Below are 16112 nucleotides of genomic sequence, written 5' to 3'. Positions count from 1 at the left end.
TTATAGGAACTTAATAAATTGTTACTACAAGGATGTAAAAAGGAAAGTGTTCTAGAACTAAATCCGTATCTACAATAGAAAATCCAAGTTAAGTCATTTATCACAATAGAAAGTCTATGTAGGTAATACCAAGACAAATAACCAATATAGTTGACACTCCTCTGGAGAAAAAGCGACTAAGTTGGAGAGAGGTAAAGCAGAGTACTCTTTTTTTAGAAGCTTTCTTTGTAGTCAAATACTATTTGACTTCTTGAACTATGTGCATTATATTTTTTAATATTTTTATTGATTTTTATAGAGAGAGAGGAAGGGAGAGGGAGAAACTTCAATGTGAGAGCAAAGCATCGATCAGCTGCCTCCTACACGCTCCCCTCCTGGGAATCAGGCCCCCAACCCAAGCATGTGCCTGACCAAAAATCAAACCAGCAACCTTTTGGTTGACGCCCAACCAACAGAGCGACACCGGCCAGGACTCTCCTATATAATTATATAACCTTTCATATAGAAATATTTGCCTCTATTTGAGGGTAGACAGTTTTGTGCCTCTCCCTAATTTCCCAGTGTATCATACACAGAACAGACACTATAAGTATTTCCAAAATGAACACAATTAGCCAGCTACAACTCCCCACAGTAGTCTGCCCCACTGTATCATATGAAAGTATCATGCAGATATGGTACAGAGAAGCATGGCCAAGGTTCTGCCTAATGTAGAATACAGGGTGGGGCAAAAGTAGGTTTATAGTTGTACGGAAAATAATACAATAATTAATAAATAATAATACAAGAATATGAAGTTCACATACAACTGTAAACTTATTTTTGCCCCACCCTGTATTTTACTCTTTTAATTTCACAGCAATGAAAAGTTTGGCGAGGCATAAACAGAGAAAAGCTCAAAGAAGGAAAAAAAACAAGTATTTATAAGCAAAATCATTTCTGAGTTTTATTTAGCATTGTATCTGAGGCACTAATGAGAGTAAAGAAAGAACATGATCAATCTCACATTCAATTTTAAGGAGTCTTGCGATAATGAAAGCACACAGATTGTGCCCAATCCTCAAAGTATCAAATGCCTTATTTTTACAATACACAAAATATACTATGGGGACTTGCTATCAAAAGGAGATAGTCTAAATATCTGCAGTCTTTCCAATCTGAAGGTTCCAACACATGTTGTTCTGAGGTTTTTCCCAATTCGAGAACCTAGAAGTCTGTGGACAAAATGAAAAATACAGAAAGCTCTTCTGAGCAAAGGAGCCTCAGAGGAAGTGTGATGTCGGCCCTGAGAATCAAGTCAAATGGCCTAGTGTTCAACAAACATAATGCTACCAAAAGTTTAAAAGCCTTAGCACTTATATCTCTAGATGAAGGAGAAAATTCTCTTTAAGCTACAATTTCATAATTATATAGAAAATCATGGTTCTTCAGACAATAAATTCATATTGTACTACTAAGTATTTTTAGGTAATTTTTACCACTTGTGAAGAAGACAAAATAATAATTAGTACTTTCAGAACCAAGAAAGGAAGTTCACTCAAAGTTAATATATCAGTGAACCAACTATACATACCGCCAAACTAATTAGTTCTGCTTAGGCTGCTAGGATAAATTAATAAAAAAAAAATTAGAAGCTTATATACAAGAAGATATTTTACAACTACAGACACTGAAGAAAGGGAAAAAAAGCTTTAAACATGTAATATTTCCTTAGTAGAGCTTTTCTTGAAATTATTTACTACAGTTATTATATAAGCAAACTAAGAATTGCAGGGGGAAAAACCTAAAAATTGGTATTAAAACTGTTTAATATCTTGAATAATTCTATTTCTAAATCCTTCCACAAAAGGGAATTACAGCTCAGTTCATTGCAAACATATCTTTAAAAAAAAAGTAAGCCCTAATGTTGCAGCTATAATACAAATTTTCATTTATTGGCACTATACTATAAAGCACAATGAAGAACATCTGATTTAAATAAATGACAGCCATGTTTGGATCAGGAATACTATTGTACACATACCATATAGATAGATGGTTTTATAGCAGTACTAATTTGCCAAACTTCAGACGGCAATATGCTAACTTTTGAATTTGAAATTGTCCAGCTAGTTGTTTCTTGTTGCCCTAGAGAGTAGGGTGGCGTGTAATGTTGTGAGACCGCCTTGTCACCACCACTTCTTTTCTCATAGGTGACTCCGCTGTGGTAGAACACTCATATTCTTAAGACGCAAGGCCTAGCAAAAAGCCTCCCACAAATCCACTGGATATCACAATGTTCTGTTTGACAAATTCTGTTGCCTGAAACATAAAGTTTAAACAAAAACACTCTTAATTATGCTACAAAATGGGTGAACCTCAAAAACATTAGGCTAAGTGAAATCAGAAGGACCAATGTCATGTGATTCCATTTACATGACTAGTCAAATTCACTGAGACAGAAAGTAGAACAGAGGTTACCAAGGACTGGGAGAGGGGTTAATTGTGGGAGTTACGCCTTAATGGTTAGTTTCTGTTTGGGATGATGAAGTAGTTCTGGAAAAGGATAGTGGTAATGGTGGCACAAAAGTGTGAATGTACTTAATGCCACTGAATTGTGCCTTTAAAAATAGTTAAAATTATCCATTTTATGTTATGTATATTTTATCCCAATGAGAAGAAATAAAGTTTCAAATTTTTAAAGATACTATTGAGCCTAGAGCCCCAATCTAGGCCCAGCAAGCTTCTTGGCTACTGAGATAATAAGTAAATTTAACAGATATTGAATGCCTACTCTGTGCCAATCACTGTTCTAGGCCCTCAAGCTATAGTTTAGCAATAATCTCACAGGTAAAAAGAAATCTACCTGTAGAACAGACGTAAATGGCCCATTCATCAAGTTATTAAAACAGATTGTTTAATAAATTCCCACAGCATACACAATGAATGTTTATTAACAATCCAGTTAGCCAAGAAAAAATGTACAGAATGAAAAAAATACCACCTTTATAAAATATTTAACCCAAATAAAATGATGAAGCAATTAGACAAAGCCAAACTGCTCAGATGCTTGAAAATGTCAGTGTCATGATAGAGAGGGGGGGGAAAGAAAAAAGTCCCAGCCCTGGCTGGTTTGGTTCAGCTGGTTGAGCACCATCCCATGCACCAAAAGGTTAGTGGTTTGATTCCCGGTCAGGGCACATGCCCAGGTTGCAGCTCGAGCCCCAGTAGGGGGCATACAGGAGGCAGCCAATTGGTTTCTCTCTCACATTGATGTTTCTCTCCCTCCCTCTCCTTTCCTCTCTCTAATATCAATAAAAACATTTTTTTTTAAATTAAAAGAAAAAACCCCAGATGAGGGGTCTTGTTCAAGATTAAAGGAAACTTCAGACATATGACAACCAAATGGAATATATAATTTTTAAAAATATGTCTTTACTGATTTCAGAGAGAGGAAGGGAAAGGGGGAGAGACAGAAGCATCAGTGATAAGAGAGAGTCATTGATCGGCTGCCTCCTGCATGCCCCCTACAGGGGATTGAGCCTGCAGCCAGGCATGTGCCCCAACCAAGAATTGAACTGTGATCTGCTTCATAGGTCAACGCTCAACCACTGAGCAACACTGGCCGGCCGGAATATATAATTCTTGATTAAGAATAAAAATATTTTGTGGAAAAATTTTAATATGGACTGTATATCAGGAAACACTATTGTATCGTGTTAAATTTGTAGGGAATAATAAGGGTAAAGGTAGTTGTATAGAATATCAGTACTCTTAGGAGCTATGTGCTAAAGTACTTAAGAGTAAAAAGTCATGACATCTTAAATAGTTCAGCAAAAATAAAAAGCGTAAATCTCACACACATACATACACACACAGAGATAAAGCGAATGTTGCAAAACATCTTGGTGAGCAGATGAAGGGTATTTGGGTATTCACTGTAGTTGTCTTTTAACTTTTCAACTGATTTGAAATTTTTCAAAATAAAAAGTTGGAAGAAGTAAAAGGATAGAACAAAAACAAGGACAAGGGAGTATTCAATTCTAAGCAGAGTACAAGAAGAAAATAAACAAAACATACATAGAAACATTAATAAAACTAATACATTAATAAAATATACACATTTTCAAACTATTTCACCTCAAGAAAAATACAGGTAATTTTAGTTTTCCCGGACCTTGTCCACACACGTACACATTTGTAAAAGCAGAGGAAAAATTCTGGAAGAATAATGTTATCAGCTTTTACACGTAGATCAAAGCAGGTGGGAGATGGGCAGGGGGAAAAAAAAAGGGGAGGCAAAAATGTACATTGTCTTACCTCTTCAATTATATTGTTGATTTCAGGTGCTGCTTTATTTGCTCGTTTCTTAATCTGTCTTTTTGCTTTGTTTACACCTTTTTCAACTTTCTTCCAGTCAATCTGCACATAGCCACTGTGACTAGCAATCTACAAAAATGTAATAAAAATGGTTACTTCCTGCCCTGGCTGGTGTGGCTCAGTTGGTCGAGTGTAGTCCCATGCACCGAGAGGTCACTGGTTCAATTCTCAGTCAGAGCACATGCCCAGGTTGTGGGCTCAATCCCCAGTAGGGGGAGTGCAGGAGGCAGCCAATCGATGTTTCTCTCTCTCTCTCTCTCTCTCTCTCTCTCTCTCCCTTCCTCTCTCTCTAGCATGAATAAAAACATATTCTTTAAGAAATATATGAAACTTAGAGGTAAAGAAATCACAATTTATTCACTACTTTATTCATTTAACAGATAATGAGTACCTACTCAGTGCTAAACACTATTCTAGGCCCCCAAGCTACAGCCAAGAACAAGGGAGACATAAGTCTCCAACCTCAGAGAGGTTTTGGGTCTGTTGGGGAAAACAGATATTAAATATAAATAATTACTTAGATGTGATAAACACTATACTAAGAAAAGTATAGGATATGATGGGCAAGGTTCCAAAAATTATATTATAACTGTACTATAATTCTATCATAATTTTTGGAATTTGGTAGTTAGCGAAAAAAGGAAGAGATTACCAAAATTCTACAGCTAATAAAAGAGCACCTTTTAATTAAATAGATGTCTAATTATAAAGGATCAAAAACCAATCAGTTATTAGGTCACTAAAGAAATCTAAAGTAGCCTGATAAAAACTCTTCACTAAATCTGACTCTACTTAAGAATACTTTCTGGTAAAGGATTTTGAAAGTGGAATATAAAAGAAATAGGCTCTACATAAGTTTCATGCCATAAATCCTTTTAATAAACCTATAGCGAAATGCCTATTAACCATAAGAAAAACTCTCATACGGTGCTACTGAGACACTGAAAAATCTGAACAGGTACAATAGTGTGTGTGTAAGCCAGTAGAGTAAGTTAATCCCTCCAAATAACAAAATCAAAATATAAAGAATCACACAGTAAGCCTGGTATACCATTATAAATCACTTCTATCAAATTAAGGCTTTTTTGTAATCTTTTAATGTATCACTTTGACTATGAACCACACATAAAATACTTCAAAAATGAAAATATCTGATTTTATATAAATATGTTGGGAATCTCAGGTTCCATTTTCACTCTGAATGACTACAAAGAATTTATCTGTATTTCTTCCTGTATTTATTCACCTTCTATCACTCACTTCAAATTCCAGCTTCAGCAAAACATTGCTGATTAAATCAAATGGCGAGTGAAAGTTTTTCCTGGCAGTAGTTGAGATAGAGATTTGGATGGAGGTGATCATGAACCTTCGGAACTCTCCCATAGAGAGCAACTATAAACCCTGGTTAAAATACAAGGGCTCCAGAATTAACAAAAGTAAGCAGATTTTGAAGGGGAACTGAAACTTGTAGGAAGGGTGACCAATATAAGGTGAGTTGCCCATTTTTCTAGTTTTATCCTGAGAGCAGGATGCAGTGCAGGGTGGCAAACACTTCAATAGAAAATATACCATCTTTCTACCCTGAAGAACCAAAAGACAGAGCCCAGGACAATAACAGCTGCCAGAAAGGAGAGAGCTAGAGAAGGGGTCCCAAATGCTGTGTAAACTTTACCCAAGTCCTGAACCACACATTCAAGGGGCAGAAGCAAGTATTCTGGCTAAGGCTAAAATACATAAACTGGGATTTGAGCTGCTACCCACCAAAAGTGAAATAAAGTTTGCAATTTGAGTCTAACTAAATTAACTGCTTGCAAAAATCAAATCAACACACTTCAGAGGAATAAAACAAAATCCAGAGTCTCCACAACATAACATTCCCAATGCCCAGGATAAAATCCAAAGTTATTTGATATATCATAAAATAGAAAAATGTGGCCTAGTCTCAAAAGAAAATCAACAGATGCCAACACTGAGATGACCTAGATATTAAAATTATCAGGATTTTAAAGCAGCTATTATAACTATGCTCAACAACGTAAAGGAAACTATGTTTATAATCAATGAAAAGAACTCTCACCAGAGATGCAGAAAATATAAAAAGAACCAAATGAAAATCCCAGCCCTAGCAGATTTGGCTCAGCAGTTAGAGCATCAGCCCACAGACTGAAAAGTCCCAAGGGCACATACCTTGGTTGCAGGCTCAATCAGCGCATGTAGGAGGCAACCATTCGATGTGTCTCTCTCACATAGATGTTTCTCTTTCTCTCTCCTCTCTCTCTCTCTCTCTCTCCCCCTTCCCCCCTTCCACTCTCTCTGAAAAAGCAATGGAAAAAGTATCCTCTGATGAGGATAAAAAAGGAAAATCACAGAACTGGAAAATACAATAGCTGAAATAAATTTGCTGGATAGGCTTAATGGCAGAAGGTAGATGATAGAAGTCAGTGAACTTGAAGCTACATCACTAGAAATTATACAATCTAAAAGAATAGATCAAAAAAATAAATGAACAAAACTTCAGGATATTATCAAAAAGCCCAACATGCACACAATAAGGGTCATGCCTGAAAGGAGGAAAGAGATAGGAAGGAATATTTAAAGAAATAATGGCCAGAACTTTCCCAAACATGGTTAAAGACATAAATTTACAGATTCAAGAATCTCTGTGAACTCCAGGTAATGATCTAACACAATTATGAAATAACAATACTCAGATGATGGGGGGGAGCATGCAAGTGTGGGATATTGAGGTGGGGGACACACAGAGTTGTTCAATAAATGATAGCTAAATTCTCATATTACATAATGGGAAGCCAATTGGTAATACCTGAAACTGAAAGATCAAAAAATGTCCAATTAACTTGTTTAGGGGAAAAAAAAGATAAATACCTTAAGAGGCAGCTAAAGAGTTCAAAGTAGTTGCCTCAAGGAGAGGGAAAATGGGAGGGTAGTGAGGAAGGCAGAGTACTACTCTAATCTGTAAGAAGCCTTGTACGTGTATTTGACCTTTAGAGTTACGGACATGTAACACTCTGAACAAACAAATTGAAAAGATTTACCACTGTCTATTTTAACATCGCAGTGTGATAATACCTACCAGAAAACACTTAGTATTGAGTTACTAGAAAAGTTTTAAGTTCTAAGTAAATTAATATTTATATTTATATATAAGTAAAGGTAACAAAAATATGGAAGTGAGCCTAAAGAATAAGAGGCAATTTGCCTAAAAGTCATTTGTTACTCTTATTTCCTCTTTGTTCCTTCTACTGAGTTTTCAATGTAAGTCATATTTGTGGGAAAAATTGGTTTGATGTAGGTAAGTCCCATGTTCTTCGCTTAGTGACTTCAAACAGTATATGGACTAGGCCCAGAGAAGCAGAAGGTGGCAATGTGGACTTGAATGGTACATAATGAGTGGACCGAAATGGACTTCTGAATAACTAAAATGCAGAGTGAATTACAATGTATAATTCCCTCTATTCTGTGAACATTTCAGGAAGCTCTGCTTCAGTCCAGTAAACAGAAATGACTTTCCACTAAACAGAAATGACAACTGAGTTTTGAAATAGCTATAGAATTAGAGATCTTAATTCTTAATTTACATAAACGGAAGTCAAAATCAGCTTAAATAAAATTCTCTTCTGTACAAATGCTGGCATATTCATCCAAACGACTAAATTTAGATACTAACCACGTTTCTTTTTACCTCTTACCACAAGTAAGAAGCAATTACTCCAAATAATGCCACCAACAGAAAGAAAAAATATTTTTTAAAACTTGTTTGGTGGCCCTAGCCAGTTTTGCTCAGTGGTTAGAGCATCAGACTGGACTGAAGAGTCCCGGGTTCGATTCCAGCCAAGGGCACGCACCTCGTTGGCAGGCTCGATCCCTGGCCCGGACAGGGCATGTGCAGGAGGCAACCGGTTGATGTGTCTCTCTCACATCAATGTTTCTCTCTCTCTCTCCCCCTTCCACTTTCTCTGAAAAGCAATGGAAAAAATATCCTCGGGTGAGGATTAAAAAAATAAAAAATAAAATAAAAAAAATAAAGGCTGTTTGGTAAACAACTCAAAATCTGTGCTTAACACATACGAATCCAGTCCCTTTGTACTTCAGGCAACAACACTGGTTATTATACAATCAATGGCTTAAGGTGCTGAAGTAAGATTTGGGCTGCTGTGACCATCAATCATTTTTAAAATCTAGTACAACTGAAAGTCCTCTGTATCTTTAAAATTGTTGCTAACATTCATTCCCAGAGATTTTCACTTTTAGGATTTACTATATTTGATCTTCAGGGAATAATATTTTTGGAAAAATATATGATATGCCAAACAGACATGGATTCCAGATAACATCCTGATAAACATCCGCTAATGGCAAAACAATTTTTAAACCTTAGAAGAACATGAACAAAACTAAAATTTCAAATCCATCTGCCTCAGAAACAGGATTATAGATAATTTTTTAGACCCAATTTTCTACTTTCTATATTATTATGGTTCCCTAGTTTTAAAAAACATATTAGAAATTGCTAACAATTATTTCCTCTGAGATGGAAAACCAATGGCTAGGAAGGAAAGAGACCTTTTGAATATTATATATTGTGTATGATTTTTAAATATATGTTTAAAATGGCCAAAATGAGTAAGTTTATATTCTTGATAAAATGTTTATTTTGCTAGGGAGATGCTTCAAGGGAAATGTGGGTAAGTAATATAAAATAAAAAAAAATGAGGCACCATGAATTTTAATAGTTGTCTTTTTAATAATTGGGATTACATTGTGTTTTAAAAACTTAGAAGTATTTAAATTGTCTTTCATGATAGAATGCCAGCTTTCAAAACTCATTTTAGTTTTTCCATAAACTGATGTCTAAAAGAAAAATTCCAACTTCTATTAAAATGGACAGGAGTGAAATGACTAAACTTGACTTTCTCAGTTCCCAAGGGCTACATATATAAGCAGGGATTAGGAAACAAAGCTCTGACATACCTGAAGGAGAAGAAAGCCACCACCTACTGCAGTTGCTGCAAGTTTTCCAACTTTCTGAAACAAAAATCCTGCACACCTTCAATGAAATAACAAAAAATGAGATCAATGATGTATTAAACTCTCTCCCTCTTCTACTTTTCATTGCTTTCCTAATAAAATCTTAATGTCTTCCCATTTCTTTTGATCATGTCATGTCCCTTACCTACTCAGAAACCCTCAATGTTTCTCATCAGCTAGTCAATAGTACACAATCAAAATTGTCTAAGCTTCAGGAATGGAGAGAAGAGGGGAATTTATAGGAAAAAAATATTGGCAACTGAACTGAATGTTGAGTGTTCAGGGGTTCATCATATTCTTGCTTCTACATTTGTAAAGTTGAAATTCTCCATAATAAAAATAACTTGTTTTGTTTGCTTTTTTAATAGTCAAGATGTTCTACACACCTGGCTGACCCTCACTCTACCCAAAACTTCTGCTCCAACCCAATTAGTTTCTAAATAGGTCATCACCATTGCTCAAGCTATTAATCTCCCTGTTTCTAGGGGTTTCCACTTAGCTCTGCCTATCTAAAGCTTTTCTACCCTTTAAGATCCAGTTGGAGTTCCACCTTCATGACTCCACTTCAGCCCATATTTCTCAAGGTTTCCTTATCTTTATCTCTATATTAAATCTGTTTTGTCTCATCTACCCATTAAGAATGTCAACCCTTGCTCTGGCCGCTGTGGCTCAGTTGGTTAAGTGTCGTCCCATGCACCTAAAGGTTGCCCGTTCTGAACTGATTCCCAGTCAGGGCACATGCCTGAGTTGTGGGCTCCATCTCCAGTCAGAGGCGTGCAGGAGGGAGCCAACAGATGTCTCTCTTTCTCATTGATGTTTTTCTCTCTCTCTTCCTTTCTCTCTAAAAATCAATTTTAAAAATCTTTAAAAAAAAAAATGTCAACCCATACTACTTTTATGACTTTCTCCTTCAGTGAGCTCATATTCCTTTTGGTATCCCAGATCCACAGTGTGCAAAAGAATCTCAGATTGCTAATCCTAGCCTTCTGCACTGGGTTAAAGAGTGTCTCCTCAAAATCCATGTCCTTCCCTGAACTTCAGAATGTGACCTTATTTGGAAGTTAATTGCAGATGTAATTAGTTGAGATGAGGTCACAGTGGAGTACCGTGGGCCCTAAATTCAATATGACTTAATCCAATATGTCACAGAGACACACAGAGGGAAGATGGCCATGTACTGACAGGGGCAGAGATTGGAGTAAGTCTACAAGCCAAGGAATGCCAGGGACTGCTGGCAACCACCAGAAGCTAGGCAAGAAGCATCAGATTCTCCCTCTGAGCCTCCAAGAAGAAACCAACCCTGCCAATCAATACCTTTCAGACTTCTATCCCCCAGACCTGTGAGAGAATAAATTTCTCATTTAAAGCCACGTAGTTGTGGTACTTTGTTAAAACAGCCCTAGGAAACTAATATGCCTCCATAAATGGAAAACTTACATTTCTAATTATATGATGAGCTTCTCTAGCATCCAGAACCACATACAGGCATACCTTGTTTTATTACACTTCACTTTATTGTGCTTCACAGATGTTGCATTTTCTACAAACGCAGGCAAGGCTCTCCATCAGCAAAAAGATTATGACTCTCTTTACTGTGGTGGTCTTGAACCAAACCTGCAATATCTCTGAGGTATGCCTATATTCAAAATATCCCAAAGCAAACATTATCTTTTCAGTCAAACCAACTGTTACAAAGGTCCCAATTTGAAAGCGATAGCACCATTCTCTAGGCTCACCACCTCATGTTCATCTCAGACCCTGCCTTCTTCACCACCTCTGGGGTCCAACTTATTACCAATTCTATATACTCTACCTCCAAAATATTATTTGACTCTGTCTTCTTTCCACTCTCAAAAGCATCATTACCTTGTTTCCAGACCACACTAAGTAATCTTCCAGACCCTCTAATCTTCACTCCTCCCATCGATTTACCAACTACCCATCCTGACATTAGTTTTAATTTCTTATAATAATAATTTTTTTTTAAAAGCCCGGCCGGGAGTGGCTCAGTGGTTGAGCATCGACCTAGGATCCAGGAGATTGTGGTTCCATTCCCAGTCAGGGCACATGCCCAGGTTGCCGGCTCAATCCCCAGTGGGGGAGTGCAGGAGGCAGCCAATCAACAACTCTCTCATCTTTGATGTTTCTATCTCTCTCTCTCCCTTCCTCTCTCTGAAATCAATAAAGATATATTTAACAAACAAACAAACAAAAACCTATAGCTACCTACAGTTAAATATAATCTTCCCAGCCTCCCACTCATGTCCTGAATTGGTCTGAATTGTTAACTAGTTAGGTTAATACCTATTCACCATTCTTCCTTAATGTATGCTACAATAGTACATCTGTTTTATACTCTAAAACTGCAAAAATTTACTACACTGAATCTAAAGTCATTGCAACAAATCACTTGTGTAGTACCAGTCCTATTACACAGCTCCAGGGCTGAAACCTGCCCATTATCCAAACGTACATTATAACTATGAAGACCATGTCCCCAGTAGAGAAGTCAGTAATAAAGGCTCAGAAAAGGGAGTGGAGGAGGCAAGCAGTAGCCAGGTCTCAACAATATCCCAGGAAGTATGCTCCACAAGCATGTCTGTCCTTTGCCTAATGGCATGAACCACTAAAATGAACCTACTAACTTCCCCTGCTCTATCTCTAGGCTTTCCAAGCAAACTTCTGCCAATAATGGGGCTTCTCATGAGTGACCTACAAGGAGAAAATACACAATGATTTAATTCTATTGCTCAATTATTTTTTAGTCTTTCTTAAAATGGGGCTTTAGACCCTAACTCACATTAACCAATCACCCATGGCACCAAATTGTGAGGACCAGACCCTGAATTATGGGGACCAAGGTACAACTGGCCTGTACAGAATCATCTGAATAGGAGAATCATCTGAACAGTCAGGGCCCTGACAAGGCATCTCTTCTAACTGCAGGCTTTTTTCATAAGCAGCATTAATAAATACATATCATGAATAAATGCTGCACCTCAGCATCACAGAACCTTCACAATGAGCGCTTCTACCATAAAATGACATTTACAAAAAGGCATACAGGAGTACACCATTGTTTCAAGGTTCATGTAAATACAAATTTAAAAAATTAATTTTATACTTATCAAGTTTAAATATGTAAGTATTTAAATTAATGTAAGATGAATTTACTTAGAATCTAAGAAAAATGATTATTCACAAGTTAAGCACCCACACTGACTTCAAAACTCCTCTATGATAATGAACATTTTCAAAATAAAGGATCAACCTTGTTTCTGACCCTTGTTATTTGGCTAATCTTTTATTCTAACAATAACAGGATTAGATCTATAGTAGCAATTATGTAATCATGTGATCTGAAATGTTAACTGGTTAGGTTAATGCTTATTAACTGCTTAATGTACTCCACAATATTTTTAGAGTAGGCAATCAGTCCTTCCAACAAAGGTTCAATGTTCCACAACTCTTCTTCAAAGCATTATAACCCAACCTAGCTCACAAAAAGCAACAGAATCATCTGTATCACAATTAATAATTTTTACTGACAATGTTACACTACTCTGTACAGGGCTGACAATCCTGGGAGACCAGTTCTACTGTGAGAGTTCTCACAAGTTTTTCCAGTTGTTAGCACTAAACAAGTAAAAATTATTTATGCATAATTAATTCTTACCTATTTCTTCCTCTTTACTATCACTGAATCAGATCCACTATATTTACTAAATTTGAGAAGGGGGAAAATATGTAAAGAATCAAAGGAAGGGTAAGGAGGAACAGTGGAACAGTGGTGGGCACAGGGAAGATCACCAAAACCCAACACTAATGATTACACTAATCATATCACAGAGAAAAGCCTGAAGAGCTTTTGGGAGATTAGCAATATGAAGCCACTGAGCCAGCACGGGAACTGTTGCACGTACAAAAGGGCAGCAGTCAGGTTCCCCCAATGAAATGTAATGAAAAAGATGTTGTTCTCACCAGCCAGTCACTCCACCCATTACAATCTGGGTGGCTACTGAGTATTTTTCTACCATAGGTCCAGAACTGTGGCCAAAAACACGATTCCACCAGTGGTGTCTTCTTGCATACTCAGTTAAATCCAACACCTCATAAGAATCATCATCACTTTCATATTCTTCAAAATACAAAATGGGAAAAATAAATTTAGTCAACCCAAAATCAGAAACGCCCTATACAATTACTTTAGGACTACAGTTAAAAATACCCAGATGGAAACATTAAGAGTCTGTTACATCCAATCCCTGAGACTGGGGCCTCAAGAGTAAAGGGCCTAGCATCTCCTTTCCAAAGGCCCAGAGCCGGCCTGGGGGCTCAAGCCAGGACCAGGTCAGTTACACAGCGGTGAGGGGTCACCCACGACCTCCCCGCCCCAGGTCAGAGTTATATACACAGCAGTGAGGGATGCCCCCAAACCCCTATCTCAATAGGATCAGGTCAGAGTTACAAAGCAGTGAGGAGTCACCTCCTCAAATCTCAGTAGGGTCAGGTCAGTTTCACAGCATGAAGGGTCACCCCCAAATTTCAGTAGGGTCAGGGCCAAAGCAGGGTCCATTTTTCATTAGTGGGAGGAACGGGGAGGGTCCTCCTCTGACAGAATCGGTTAGGGGCCCCGCAAGAAGAAATTACTTCAGAGTCAAGACTGAAAAACACCTTTGAAGATGGAAAAGAAAGGCCGGAGGTAGGCTGTGTTGGGGGCGGCGGTCATTCTTCGCCTGCGTTCCGCCGAGAGGGGAAGGAAAGTCTAGTTAGGACAGGTGTTCAAAGCTACAGCCTCAAAAAAACAGAGCCCTAGGAGCCCTGGGACAGGGGAAGGAAAAGGCGCCCCGGGAACAAGGTGGAGAGTTGTGAGCCACGTCTCAGATACTACTTCGGGCCCGAGCCGCTCACCTTGGGGAGGGGGGTTCCGGGTCGCCATGATACCGCCGGCGGCCAGTATTGAAGGTGGTCCCCGCCCGCCCTCTTCTCGCCACTACTTTAACAGCCTCTCTAGGCCGAGGTGGAAGTCTATGGTCTCTTTTTTCCAGCTTCTCCTCCTCCTCCACCAAGTGCGTTATCCTATCCCCGCCCCCTCCTCGCAATGCATGGCCTTCTGCGCGAGCGCAAGGCTGGGGGGGAAGGTAAAATAGCAGCCCCGCGAGCGTTTCTGGGAGTTGTAGTCCATTACCCTTACAACCCTGACTTCACACTTCAACCTCCTAGGATTTCCATACCTAATTGTTATTTTGTTTTAAAGAGCTTCAGGGCTGGAGGGGAGGGGTTCATCACGTGGTGGTATAAAGCGAAAATCAGCTTGGCATTTTGAATACTGTACCAGAACTTAAACCCTTGAGAATAAAGGTTTTTAAAAAGAGATAAGAGAACCCCTGTTTCAAAACAGTCTGCTCTAAGAAGGCAAGGAAGGGCTCACCAACGGGTAGAAATTTTTTCTAACGCTCTACTGCTGAGAGACTTGGAAGCTTTATCTGCTCCCTCTCCACAGGTTTCCAGCCAGTAACCCAAGGGAGGCAGAGAAATGCCTAGGAACTAACCTGACACTAGTTATTCCAGAGGACATAAATTTTTAGCATCATTTTATTATTTAAACCTGACAGAAGAACGACGTCCAATTCTTCACCTAGAAGCCCCATGGGATTCTGTAGAATGAAAAACTGTGTTGATCACCAGGCAGCTAACTCAGGTTCACATAAACTAGCCTCAAACTTGTTTTGAATTTGCATTGCACCTACATTCACTGTACAATTAAAACGTCTCTGGCGGCTAGTGTGGCTCAGTGATTGAACGCGGACCCATGAACCAGGTGGTCACCATTGGATTCCTGGTCAGGGCACACACGTTCAGGTTGCAGGCTGGATCCCCAATACAGGGTGTACAGGAGGCCGCCAATGGATGTTTCTTTCTCTCTATCCCTCTCCCTTCCCCCCTCTCTAAACTCAATAAAAAACATATTTTAAAAAAAGAAAATATATTGCATTACTTAAAATATTGACTTACATAATCACACTTGGCTTTTCAAATCGTGGTGCTTTAAATGCAAGGGCTGATTCTCTGAAGTTCCTTAGCCTGAGGCCCCTAAAATGCAATTCTAAGACTGGCTGGAGATCTAGTGTTCAAAGACAGTTACTTCGTGTAAGATTCACTTTTCAAAAACAAAACAACTTTAAGGGACATAACTTCAGGTGTCCTCACTGAAATATTTTTCCAAAAGTTAGATTTGAGTTCTATACTTCTTCCTCCCCATTGTCCACGCACTCCTAATGAGATGCTAACAAGTAGAGAAATAGCAAATGATGGGCCACTGAAAGAAGAGAAAGGAGAAAAACAAGACAAAGGAAAATTACAAACTGAGAGAGCAAGATGTAGGGTTGACTGGGTCAATGACATCCAAAGGACATTTTAACATGCTTTCGGCAATATTTGCCAAGTACAGAAATAAGTCACTTTTCCTCTCAAGACAATAGTATTTAATCAAATAGTTATTGAGAAGCTATGGAGAAAATGGAAACAAAACACTGCCCTTAAGATGCCTAAGAATAGAACTTTGTATCCAAAATATATCCTGTTGACCCTAAGAAGAATATACCTGCCAAAAAGGTCTCCTCATGGTTAATTGGGCTCAAACCTGTGATCTCCTGGTTCAAGGGTCTACACTCAACCACGGAGCAACTCCGCCAGGCTCAAGC

The 16112-nt window shown here is 38.3% G+C and overlaps 1 protein-coding gene across 2 annotated transcripts; it reads right to left on the bottom strand.

The window, feature by feature from the left end:
- Window positions 1-901: 901 nt before the first annotated feature.
- FUNDC1 (FUN14 domain containing 1) lies at window positions 902-14527 on the bottom strand. 2 transcript variants are annotated; one of them, XM_081126542.1, is made up of 6 exons: window positions 14320-14505; window positions 14083-14144; window positions 13390-13546; window positions 9352-9427; window positions 4300-4428; window positions 924-2301 (listed from the first exon to the last, which is right to left on the bottom strand). In XM_081126542.1, exons 2-6 carry the CDS (start codon window positions 14135-14137, stop codon window positions 2224-2226), a joined length of 495 nt encoding a protein of 164 aa, XP_080982668.1. In that variant the 5' UTR covers window positions 14138-14144; window positions 14320-14505; the 3' UTR covers window positions 924-2223. The 2 variants fall into 2 exon arrangements, with proteins under 2 accessions (XP_080982669.1, XP_080982668.1); XM_081126543.1 differs by lacking the exon at window positions 14083-14144 and having other exon boundaries at window positions 902-2301; window positions 14320-14527.
- Between the last annotated feature and the right edge of the window lie 1585 nt (window positions 14528-16112).

This window comes from Miniopterus schreibersii, assembly GCF_964146895.1.
Source record: "Miniopterus schreibersii genome assembly, chromosome: X".
Lineage (NCBI taxonomy): Eukaryota > Metazoa > Chordata > Mammalia > Chiroptera > Miniopteridae > Miniopterus > Miniopterus schreibersii.
Note: the sequence above shows the minus strand (reverse complement) of the source record. Positions and strands in the feature narration are given on the sequence as shown.

What these genes read in the sequence shown, in the direction of transcription:
- FUNDC1 (XM_081126542.1), bottom strand. Translation starts at nt 14,137, where the DNA reads ATGACCGCCGCCCCCAACACAGCCTACCTCCGGCCTTTCTTTTCCATC. An exon ending in GTGGCTTTCTTCTCCTTCAG is followed by an intron (nt 4,429 to 9,351) that starts GTATGTCAGAGC and finishes ACATTTTTGTAG; the next exon opens with ATTGCTAGTCACAGTGGCTA. An exon ending in TCAACAATATAATTGAAGAG is followed by an intron (nt 2,302 to 4,299) that starts GTAAGACAATGT and finishes TTTATGTTTCAG; the next exon opens with GCAACAGAATTTGTCAAACA.